This window comes from Camelus dromedarius, chromosome 36 (assembly GCF_036321535.1).
Source record: "Camelus dromedarius isolate mCamDro1 chromosome 36, mCamDro1.pat, whole genome shotgun sequence".
Lineage (NCBI taxonomy): Eukaryota > Metazoa > Chordata > Mammalia > Artiodactyla > Camelidae > Camelus > Camelus dromedarius.
In genome coordinates this window covers 8,854,380-8,866,827 of record NC_087471.1, presented here as the reverse complement: position 1 = coordinate 8,866,827, position 12,448 = coordinate 8,854,380, and the positions used below count along the sequence as shown (strand labels likewise).

Below are 12,448 nucleotides of genomic sequence, written 5' to 3'. Positions count from 1 at the left end.
TCATATCCGTCTGTGGCTCAGCCTGCTCTGCCTCCTGGATGCTCCTGAGCCAGGAGGCGGCAGGGATAGTTCCAGCCAAGCCAGTACAGGTGGCATGGGCTGGAATCTTAGTCTGTCTTCCAAACCAGACACTCGGATGGCCCTTCCAAGTCAATTGGTGGTGGGAGCTGGGGAAGTGAGACAGGTAGGTACTAAACTTCTCCATCCCTACCCCGAGCGGTGACCAGTTCAGCACAGCAAGGAGGACCAGGGATGGGCCGGAGGTGGCTCTAACGGCCTGGAGAGAGTAATGATTTACAAATGGAAATTGTTGAGCCCTGGCTTCCACGTTGCAAACACGTCATCAGATGATTTATATCCTCTGATAAAGCGCCAGGAGAGGAGTTGGGAGTCTTTTTGAGAGGGGTCCAGGGCCACTCTGTTGGAGGGGGGGCGACTTTTGGCCCCAGTTTAGGCTGAACCCCGAGCCTGCTGTTGTGTTGAGTCTCTCTGCACTGAGACAGCATTTCTTCCAATCCACGCACTACCTGTATTGGGCCAGAGTACAGGCATCCTCCACCAGCCACAGGACTCTCTTCTTTCCGGGGACCCCCTGGTTCTTCTGTTCCTCCTGGGTTGCGGTGACCGGCCAGCCCTCATCTCCCCTCCCACCTGGCTTTCTCTCTCCATCCCTCAGCCCCGCTGCAGAATAATAGGCACACCAGCCAGAGCCCCTTTCCTACTGCTGAAATACAAGCACACAAGCCCCTGACTGTTTTTAAGAATTTTTATGCAGAGTAACTTGAGAAATAGATAGGGATTGAGAATAACAACTATTGCGGGGAAGTTACAAAAGTACAAAATATCTCTAGGAGGACTTGGAGAAACTGTGCTAGGTCATCGTAACATCTAACTTGAATTAGCTCCTTCATCCCTCCTGCCATCCCCCCTCCCTTTCTTAGAAATGGGATCCCATCTGATCTTGCAGAAGACCGCAGTCCCCTTTGTCTGGCGCCGTCTGCCTCCAGCACTCACCAGGTGTGTGGTCCAACGGGGCGGAGATGATTGTTTGGGACCCTCCCAGACTCACATCAGATGAAACCGCCCTGCAATACCCACCCCCTCCTCCTCTTCCCTTTATTGAGGGAAATAAACAGAGGTCCTCATTAAAGCCAGAGGTGGTGGCAGCTTCAAAGACAGAGGTTATTTGGGGCTGCCTATTACAATGTGGGGAATGAGTAACCGGAGTTAAGATGATGAAGTCAGCCTTGGGAGGGTTTCACAAGATTCTTGGATGAGATGAACTCCAAGGCCCCTCCTAGCAATAAAACCGCATCTCCACCTGCTGTTTATGAGCTGTGGGACCAAAAAGAACAAAAGAGAGAAAGAGTGTCTGTTGTTGTGAAAACTCCATTAGGTGACAATTGAATCATTTTATCCTGCTTTTTAATGTTGTTTAGACCTAGGTTCTTGGGAAATAAGTAAATACTCACTTTTTTTGTCGGGGGAGGGGAGGTAACTAGGTTTGTTTGTTTGTTTGTTTGTTTAAGAGAGGTACTAGGGATTGAACCCAGGACCTTTTGCATGCTGAGCATGCACTCTACCACCAAGATATACCCTCCCCCCAGTAAATACCCACTTTTTTCAGAGGCAATTTGTGAATATTCTTTTTAAGTGGGAGGAAAATAAATTCAAACAGATAACTCCCAAAATGTCCTAAAATTATGATTAAGACATTGAAAAAAATCAGTTTTTCAAAGGAAGGCTAACTGATGCAGGGGCTAGCTCAGAATGCTTTCTCTTCCTCTTACAGCCAGTATAGGACAGACACAGGCTTTGAGTTTGCCCCCACAGAGCCACAAACCCATGCATTCCCCGCCGGGGAGTGTCAGGGACCCTCCCCACGCCCCCGCCTGATACAGGACAGGGAAGCTGAGACCCTCAGGTTCTGACCCTCCCACCCGAATGTGGCGCTGACATTGGAGAACCATCTCCCAACTCATCCTCAGCTTAACTGTCTGGGGCTGAGTGGTTTCCAGATAAACTTGCCTTTTCTGTTCTTTCATCCTTGCTCCCAAGCACCTCTCCACCCTCAGCAGACAGTATTTTAGCAAGAGTTCTTTAGGGAGTACTCTTGTTCTCATGATTAAAAGGAACTCTTCAGAGTTTTAACCTCTGGGAATAATAAAATAATTTGAAGCAACCCCCTTTTGAATGTGCCCTATTAAAGAGAAATCAATGTTTAAAGAAAATTAAACCAAACAACAAGGTCCTACTATATAGCACGGGGAACTATATTCAATACCTTGTAATAGCAGGAAATGAAAATGGAAAAGAATATGAAAAGGAATATATACATTTATAGATGAATCACTATGCTGTACAGCAGAAATTAACACAACATTGTAAATCTACTATACGTCAATAAAAAAGTAAAAAATAAAAATAAATTAAAAAATTAAACCAAGCTCTGATAATAGACTTCTCATTGATTTTTTCCAAGAATGTGTCTTCACGTTCTGTTTTGATATAAAAGCCTTACTCCAGAACTATGCATCTCGGGGCCATAGATGTGTGATTTCATCCTTGAATCAGAATCAGAACGTCCAGGATGGGACTCGGGCCCCTGGATGGCTAAGAAGGTCCATGCATTACTATGCTACTCAGCCTGGATTGAAGTGTCAATTCCTTTCCAGTGAATTGCTCCCACAGTTTCGCCAAATGGGCACTAAGTGGCAATTCGAAGTCATGGGTGAACAAGGAAAGCCAAGATTTTGTTTATTTTTTCAGAGCAAAATTTTGCTCAAAAATATGTTTTTTTTTTTTGTCAGCCAACAAAAATGTGTCAACAATTTGCATAAGGCGAAGAGCCAGTCTTTACACCAAAAATAAATGGCTTACACATGTCTTTGCTCTTACAAAGGACCTTATTGCAGTTCTGCTCTGTGCTGGTTGAGGTAGGGAGATGGTGACAGAGGACCTTTATACGAGTAGGGCAGGCAGAGCTGTGAATGGACAGCTGTGAATAATGAGGTTAGTGCCGGAGATGAGGGTAAGGTTCTGACGTGGTTATTTCAATGGCACTTAATCCTTAACATTCTACCTTCCAGATTATTCTATACCTTGAACATCTGAAAAGTTTAGTTTTGCTTCTCTGTAAGTGAAATCTTCCATGGGGTGCATCACCCTTCCCCCTGCCACTTGTCACTGAACTGGGATTTAATCACTTTTACTAAAGTCAGTGACTCTCAGAATGTGACCATACACAATGCAGTGGTATTCCAGGTGACTTTGACATATGGGTGTAAGTTTATTATTTTAGTAGTTAGGTATTTATTTTAATGTGTAATAGGAAGACACTAATTTTCCACTCATGAAGATGATATAAAATTTCCTTCTTACATTAATTTAAATTAAAAAAAAAATGGAGCAAGAAAAATAACAGCCCAGGGACAGTCAGCTATGGCAGAATGTGCAGCCTCACGTGGACGGGGTTTCTAGCGGTGGGGAAGCCGCCCATCTGACTTCTTGTAGCCATTCACTAGGAAGCATGGCTCCACGCTGAGATAAACATCTCCCAGCCCGCCAGTCACTTTGTACTTTTTTGTTTGTTTGTTTCTGATCACTCTCTTGGAGCCACTGTTCTCGCCAAGTTTCTTGAGCCTTCTTCTCTTGGCTTCGCGATCTCCTGAGATGCCACCCTCATTTGCGGAGGCCATTGCAAGATGGAAAAACTTTCCCTTGGATCTCCTAGGTCTTGGAAGATTTGTTGTTGTTTTGTTGTTTTGTTTTGTTTTGTTGTTGCCATTTTCTCCCTCGATCTGGTCTTGTGTGTGACCGTGTCTGCAAACAACGACTATGTTTAATAACTACCAGCTTTGTCTGGTACTTTCTTCAGAACTGTTCTCACATGGAGGAAGAAAGTTTTCTTCTTAAAGTCACAGTTTTCAAATTTATAATAGCTGTAAATCAGACGGCAATGCTGGAGAGAAAGATGACAGATTTCAGCCCATTTCCAAAGGCCTATCCCTCAAAGCCCTGCTGAGTTGCTGCCTCCTCCAGGCAGACCCAGGGATTACCTGCCGACAAAGAAGGAATCACTGCCTCTGCAGTGCCACACTTTGTGCCGTATTGCCTTTCTACACCTCCATCATTCCCACCTGTGTAATAGTTACCCATTTATACGTCTTCTTCCCCTTGACATGAGCGTCTGAAAGGCAATGATTGTATCTTCATCTCTCACTCAACAAATATTTTTTGAGTGCCTACTATGTGCCAGGTACCGGTCTAGGAGCTGAGAGGTTGGATGCAAACAATGTTGACAAAGTCTCTGCATCATGTAGCTTGTTATCTTTGTATTTCCCAATATCTATCAGATTGTATTAGTTATCTCCTGCTGTGTAACAAATTACTCCAGACTGTAGCAGCTTAAAACAGCAAAAATTTACCTAAGCTCGTTTCTTAGGAAGCCATGAGTGTACAAGAAAATTTAAGATTTTGTTTATTTTTCAGATCTCAAATTTTGCTCAGAAATATATATATGTATAATCCAATCTGGCAGAAATCTGGGAGCAGCTTAGCTGGATAGTTCTGGCTCAGGGTCTCTCATGAGACTGCTGTCAAGAGCTCAGCCAGGGAGTAGTCATCTGAAGGCTTGCTTTGGCTGGAGGATCTGCTTCCAGACTTATTCACGTGGCTGTTGGCTGAAGCCCTCAGTTCCTTACCGTGTAGCCTCTCCATAGGGTATTCATGACAGAGCGTCTGGCTTCCCCCCAGTTGAATATTCCAAGAGAGAAAAAGAGAGCAAGAAGGAAGCTGTAGTGTCTTTTGTCTCATCTCAGAAGTGACACAGTATCACTTCTGCCATATTGGCCACACAACCCAATCCTGGTATAATGCAGGAGACTGCAGGGGGGGAAGGCACTGTCTGGGGCCATCTTGAAGGCTGGCTACCATAGTAGGGCTACCAAAAAAACAGTGGGTGTTCCATAAAACTCTGTTGGAGTTTATACCCCAACAATCTGTAAGTCAAAACCTTTAGTTGTTGTGTGTGTGTTTTTTTTAAATAGACTAATTTTACAGGCGTTACAGGTTTACAGCAAAATTAAGTGGAAAGTACAGAGAGTTCCCAGGTACCACCTGCCCCCACACATGCACAGCTTCCCTTACAACTGACATCCCCCACTAGAGAGGTACATCTTTTACCACTGATGAGCCCATGTGGACGTGTATTGCCATCCAGAGTCCATAGTTTACGTTAGGGTTCGCTCTTGGGGTTGTGCATTCTGTGGGTTTAGACAAATGTATCATGACATGTATCCTTCATTATAGTCTCAGATGAAGTTTTACTGCCCTAAAAGCCTTCCGTGCTCTGCCTATTCATCCCTCCCCACTCCCAGCCCCTGGCGACCACTGATCTTATTACTGTCTGCATAGTTTTGCCTTTTCCAGAATGTTATATAGTTGGAATCAAAAAGAAAGTAGCCTTATCAGATTGGCATCTTTTACTTAGTAATAAGCACTTAAGCTTCTCCATATCTTTTCATGGCTTGATGAATTTCTTTTACTTTTTTTTTTTTTTTTTACTTTTCTCTTACTTTTTTTTTTTTTTTTTTTTTTGACAAATAAATAAGCATACCTTTTGCCCTGGTTTTACCGACTGTATTATTTTGGAGTATTTTTTAATCTTCCACTGAGTGTAAGTAATTTGAATTACTCAGCTAACATGCTACTGTCACATTATATTAAAAGGTCAACAAATGTGTCTTGGGTGGACTTGATCACTTGTCTTTCTCCTAAATTGTCCGCTTGCCCTTACAATCATATCCTCTAGCCATCTTGCCAGCACCATTCAGGAAAGTTCTGCTTGTCTAACCATTTGTGGAAAATCTCTCTTTGAAACACTTGCTACATTCTATTTAGAACAGATTTTGTTTAATGTACAAGGAATCAAGTCTTATTAAAAGGACTGAGCTCTCTCAGAGGAAGGTCTGTGTCATGTGTGTTAGGTGACAAAGGGACCTGTCACCAGTGGGTGCTGGCTATTAGATTGAAGCTTCAGGTAGAGGGGAAGGAACTACTCTTTTTTTGAAGGGGGAAAAATAGAGCTATATCATTGCAGTTCGCTCCACTCTTACAATGAATGAGCAACACACTTGTAAACGACAGAGCAAGATGCAAGCCAGCCGTATTCTCAGCTGTGTGATTTTCCTCCCCTGTTCTGCCAACAATTGAGAGTCAGTACAGACTGGACATTAAAGGGATGGTGTTCTAATTAGGGAGTAAAGGAAAAGTAGCCTTGCCTTTGTGACTGATTAGGAAAATGTTTTCATTCCTGGAGGAAGGAAGCAGTCTTGATTGTTTTGGTTTCCTCCCTAAGGTGAAAATTTAGGAGTTTGAAATTTATAAATGTTAGCCACTATATATAAAAATAGACTTAACAAAAAGTTTCTGCTGTATAGCACAGGGAGCTATGTTCAATATCTTGTAATAACCTTTAATAAAAAAATATGAAAACAAATATGTGCGTGTATATGCTTGACTGGGACATTGTGCTGTACACCAGAAACTGACACATTGTAACTGATCGTACTTCAGTTAAACAAAATTTCAAATGGAATGACAGTTAGCAGTAATCTGACACTTTACAAATCTTGAAGGAGCCTCATTAGTCAATCTGTGAATGTATTTTGTTTGCAGTTAATCCTTAACTGTCTTAATGTTCAGCTCACTAAATGGACTGCCTCAAGCTCAGGCAAAGTATAATGTCTTGTTGTGCCCCCACAAAAAAAATTTATACGCAAAAAAAAAAATGAACATTTTTTTTTTGAGAGAGAAGGACTTGTTTTTATAATGAACAAGAAATATGAGAGTCCACTGAAACTGGAACAGTTAACAGAATATGGTTGAATGTAATTAAATCTTCAAGGGAAACAAAGAGGGTGAAACAAAGCTAATGAAAAGAGAAGCCCGAGATGGTTTGGGATAAACATAAGGATAATGGCATTTCAGCGTGGGTATCTTGTGACCCTCCCAGAAGTTAGGCTGCCATCATTCTCAGCAACATCTCAAGAGGAAGCATGGCTTAGAGCAGAAGAGTTGGAACAACCATCGTGATAATGACACTAATATTTGGATAATATACGAGGCTATGGTTACTGCTCTGACTCTCAAGGGAAATTAACTTCTCTCTAATGAGTTGCAACCAAACAGCCAGCAGCTTTCATGAGAAAAGGGAAAAGACAAATGGCTATGAGAAACCTGCAGAGTTAGGAGAAAAATAGGTTATAGATCCCAGTGTGTGGAAAGGGATAGAAAATTCTAGGAAAGAAGATTTAGGGTGAGTTAGAAAGGTCAGATTAATTTTTCGAAATTTGCTAACATTTAAGGGTTGATGCGAATGGTAATTGAATTTGTATTTCTCGACGTGTTCCAAATCGTACCCGATGTTTTGTGGAAATATTATGTAACAGTTCTATTTAGCTGTTTTAACAACAGTATTTTCAATAAAATGGAGTAAGTGAGGGGGAAAATGTGCCTCACTTAACAGTACCTCTGGAGAGCCAGGGTATCAGTGTGGTTGCCACCCTTCCCCTCGTGGTCACCTAACTTCCTGAAGGCTGTGGCGGTCGTGATGCTACCTGAGAGGTAATAAGGCTACCTCCCTTGCAAACCCAAAGTTACCAGGGATCGCAAGCCTCACACCAGCTTTACAAACGTCTTCTGAATATCCATTATTTCCACATCTGCTGTCAATCTTTTCTGGTTCCCACACTAGCCTCCACATACAACGCGCTCCAGTTGGCAGCACTTCTCCCTTGCAGAGGGTGGAGAGTGCGTCACAGCGGCATGCATATTTGAAAAAATGCCCTCCATTGATTCTTACCTGCCATTCTGGGCGATCCTGGTGGGACAGCATCCCTCCCTTTCCACTGTCAGCAGACAAAGCAGGTGGAGTTTGGGAGAGCTTGCTGGCCTCTGTGCTGGCCATCTGAGAAGGCTGCCTTGAAGGAGAAGTCCAGCTGAAAGATGACTGAGAGACAGGGCACCTGGGTCCTCATCCACAGTTCGCCACTAACAACTGACATCCTTTATCTGTGAACTGAAGGGGTTGGACTAAAAGATCCGTGAGCTCCAGTAGAGCTCTGATGTTTTGCTGTTCCATTTTGGCCAGAACCTGATAAGCCTTGAGTGATTTCACAGGATGAAGTTATGTACTGTGCTCTCCTGTCAATCTAAACCCAAGGTTGTCAACAGGTGGTCAGATCTGGCATGTAAATGTGTTTTGTTTACAGTCCCTAGTGGTTTGTTTTCTTTTTGTCTTTTTCCCCCCCTAATTCATTGTCAACGCTTAAAAATAGGGAGATGCCTCCAAATCACTCTGGCTTGTGTTGAAAATTTTGGCTCTGGCAACATCCGGCCCTCGTTCCTACATGGAGATGGCTTCCAGGCTGGGCATGCGCTGTTGGCATCCCCAGGCTCACCTGGCCCACATCCTTCCTTGGCCGCTGTTGGAAGCTGGAGTTTGCAGCCTCTTTTTAAAATTCTCTCCAGAGTCTCCTGGTCACACGGGACATGACGCTTTGTCAAGGACACATACTCGAGCCTATTAGAGCTTTTCCTCTGCTGCTTGGACTGGCTCCGGGAGGGTGGGTTATGTGGCCACGGGAGCTGTGGGCACGCCTGTCTGGCGAGTTCGTGCACACAGAGCTAGAAGCGGAAAAGCTTTGTCGTGGTTCTGAAAAGCTCCCCGGTGTTGCAGCTGCGTCACAGATGTGCAGGTGCATGGGAGGCTCCAGTGGGGGAGGGGAGAGGTGAGACCAAATGAGAAAAAAGGCTTTGGGGGTTTTCAAATGTCTTTTTTCACTCCTCTTCTTCCCCTTTCGGTCTAGGTCCTTGCCACAAACGACGGGCGGGTGGCTGCTGCACCCAGCTGGGCTCCCTGTCGGCCTTGAAGCACGCCGTCCTCGGGCTCTACCTGCTGGTCTTCCTGGTCCTCGTGGGCATCTTCATCTTAGCAGGTAAGAGCATCCTTCCTGTCCTGGGCTGTAAGGATGCAGAAGGAGACGAGCAGGAGGTGAGAGCAGGTAGGAACTGGAGAGCCAGAGTGGCTCTCCATTCCCTCCTTCAGGAGCCCAAACACTGCCCTTCTCACCATGGAAACCACGGAGGAGGAAGCGACTGGTCTTTCTGAACAGGCTTGATTCTGAACAGCATTGCCTGTTTCGTGTGGGATGAGGAGCTGGCAGGGGCTCCGTGAGCGGGAAATCTCTGAGTCCAGGAGCAGAGACCTAGCTGCTCCCAGTGGCTTTTGATTTTCTTGCTTCATAATGTGACACCGTGCATTACACTGGGTCTCCCTGGAGTTCTGTGCTGTGGTTTGAACTGGGAGGGCTGGGCCCCTTGGCCTTGGGGTGTGATGAAAATAGTTATGGGACACTTTGTCGCTGAGGCTAATCAGGGTCATGGTAAACCTGCTGCCCTTTTGTGATGATGGTGTTTGGGATGGTTTTGCCCCAGTTCAGCAGGACTCTTCTCCCTGGTTTCTGTCTGCAAGATGGGCTGGTGATGGGCTGGAGTTTGGGACACATTCTCTAGCCAGGAAGAAGCAGAGCTCACAGGCTAAGGAAGGGATCAGATTGGGGGTCCCATGCTTTGAGCAGCCCAGCTCATGTACATTGTCCCACCGTGATGGAGATGGTGGAGCAGATAAGGACAGAAGCTGTGATGGTCTCTCCTGTCTTCCCTCCAGAGGGAGGGGTGCTCAGTTCCTACCTGTCTCAATGAGGGTAGGTAAGGCTCGACACAGTAAAACCATCAGTTTATTTCAGCATCGCTCATCTTCCGTGAGTGCCTACTCTGTGCCAGGTTCCTCGTTAAGACTGGAGACACAGCTCAATGAGCTCCAGGGGCTCCCCTTGGGGATCTCTGGGGGTCTAGGGGATGAGGCAGGGGCACAGAAGTGGAGCCCTGTCTCAAGGCAGAATGAGGCAGGGACTCTGATGAGGACGACGATGGTGACCACAGGTGCTGCAGTGACCCAGAGGAGATGCACACTGAGGAAGAGTGGGTGTTGCATGGAGGGGCGGGAGGTGGTCGGAGGAGGGCTGCTGGTCAGGCAGAGCTGACTTGCAGTGTGGAGGCCGGGGTCCCTGAGTTACCTCTAGGGCAGGAAGATGGAGGCTGAGCCCTTACAGATGACCCCTCACTAGAAATCCTGAGAAAGGTGCCCAGGACCTCCCTGGTCTCATCTCACTTTCGGTCAAGTGAGGATAGTCACTGGGCTCCTGTGACGGGGTGTTCAGTGCTGCCTTCACCCTCAGATTTCCACACTCAGGGCAAAGGGCATCGCTAGGGGTGGTGTCTGTCCCATCGACCATCAACCATTGACCTGGGGAGGCAGCCAAGAGCAACAGCGAGAGAAACTCATGATTCATGCGAGGGACCAAGGGATGATGTCCAGCCAGAGGATGATTTGAACATGTTCTTGGGCTGCTCAGTGAGAGATTGAGATCTGGGTTTTGTGGGTTTGGCAGCCGTGACCATAACAAATTTCCAGAATTTTTGGAAAGTGTTTCAGCCCAGCAAGAAAGCTGGGCTGTGGTATTACAACTACTCTGCTGAACAAGAATTTTTAGGTGAAAGAAGAGGGTCTGGAGGAGATAGCCAGGCTGGTGGGGACCCCGGAGCAGGTCTCTGGAGGCCTGGAAGGGCATCATCTCTCGGGAGGAAAAGACTGGCAGGAAAATGAAAGTTCTCTGTCTGAAGGACTGCCACGTGGGAAAGGGCGGACGTAGTCTGTGTGGTCTCAGAGGTGAATGGGTGGATTTTGTAAAAAGACAAGTTTCCATTCAAAACAGGGGAGAGTTTTTAACAAGTAGAGCTGCCCAGCAGGATGCAGAAAGGCTTTTCTCCTGGCTTGGAGGTTGAACGGGATTTACAATGACATCCTGAAAGTTTCAGGAAGAAGGGCGGAACGTGGTTTTCTAATCTAATAGAAACATCGCCCTGCTTCCTTAGCTGTTCCATGGGGAAACCTGGGGAGGATTTTGATCTTTATAATTGCCTTTGAACTTGAAGTTTATGAGGACCAGATTGCCTGCGTGGAGTGAAGACTTGGGATGGATTGGAAGGGATCGGATGAAACAGAGCATTGTACTTTATCTCTTAGCTCTGTGGCCTGGCCGCTGTCCCCGTCCCAAGTTCTTCTCTGGGAAACCATGTTGGCCTCTGGGAGAGGCTTGGTGAGGGTAGCCAATGACAGACTGTAGTCACCAGCTGCCTCTCCCCTAGGGAGGGGACTTGGGTATGCGGTGGACGGGTCTGGGGTTCTTCAGGGAGATCCGGTCCGACCTTAGGTAAGAAGTTTCTTCAGACTACCTTGACTGAGGACCTCCTGGGATGCTCCTTTTTGGAAAATACCAAAATGGTAGGGAGAGCTTGCCTGGCCTTCTGTTAGATGTCCTGCTTCCTCATTTGGGGCAGAACATGCTCTCCAGATTCCTTCTGAGGTCACCTTGCACAGGAGGTACTATGGTCAGAATTGTGTCCCCTCCAAGTGGAGGATGGACCGAGGGGTTTCTCCAGGGTCACTCTGCTAAGGGCACTAATCCCATCACGAGGGCTCCACTCTTATGACTGAGTCACCTCCCAAAGGCCCCACTTCCTAACACCATCACTTTAGGGGTTAGAAATTCAACATATGAATTTGGATGGAACACAAACAGGCAGTCTATAGCTGGGGAGTAAAAAGAATCATGAGATGTGATTCCTGCTCTGGGAAGATTGAAAAATCATAACACACAGACACATTAGGACAGTATGACGTAGCTAGTGCTCTGGGCCAAGTTCTGCAAAGGAGCCTTATTCTCGCGAGCTGGAGGGTTGGGTTGGCCTCAGTGGGGAGTGCTGAACACTGGGTGACTCCAGTGTCGTTTGAACCAATCACCCCTTTTCAGATCACCTTGTTCCAGCCAGTCCATCCCCGACTTTGCACTCAGAGAACAGTGTGTGCCCAGAGCCCACATCCAGTTATACAGCAGGTGGCTGATACCACGACACATCCTGGAATTGAGAGCGTGATGCTCAGGCCTTTACTGGGACACCTGTCAGACACAGCGCCCTGAAAGTCCATTCCAGGCTTATCGCTTACTGTGAGGGAGCCCTTGAGGGTGTTCGTCCCGTGACACAACGTCGACTAAGAGGACCCACGGGGAAATGATTTTCTGTCTTATTCTCGGAAGGAGAAATACGATTCCTGAGGAATTAGTTTGTTCTCACCTGAAGGAGACCGTAGCTCTGAAAGTAATCAAGATCACTTGCAAGGAAGTAATTGATGCCAATGGAGAGATAGTTGTCACCCCCTTGGTAAGATGTGTGAATCTGTAGGCAGTTCAGATGGAAAGCTGCAGACATCTCTAGTTCACCCACAGCAAGTGTGTAGACTTCCAGGAAAGTGTTTTCGTGTTTG

The 12,448-nt window shown here is 46.2% G+C and overlaps 1 protein-coding gene across 1 annotated transcript in view; it reads left to right on the top strand.

The window, feature by feature from the left end:
- Positions 1 to 12,448, top strand: part of SCARA5 (scavenger receptor class A member 5) — a 96,128-nt gene that overhangs the window by 15,457 nt on the left and 68,223 nt on the right. The window contains exon 3 of the mRNA XM_010995450.3: positions 8,871 to 8,999. Within this exon, the coding sequence (XP_010993752.3) occupies positions 8,871 to 8,999 (129 nt within the window). The remainder of the gene's footprint in view (positions 1 to 8,870; positions 9,000 to 12,448) is intronic.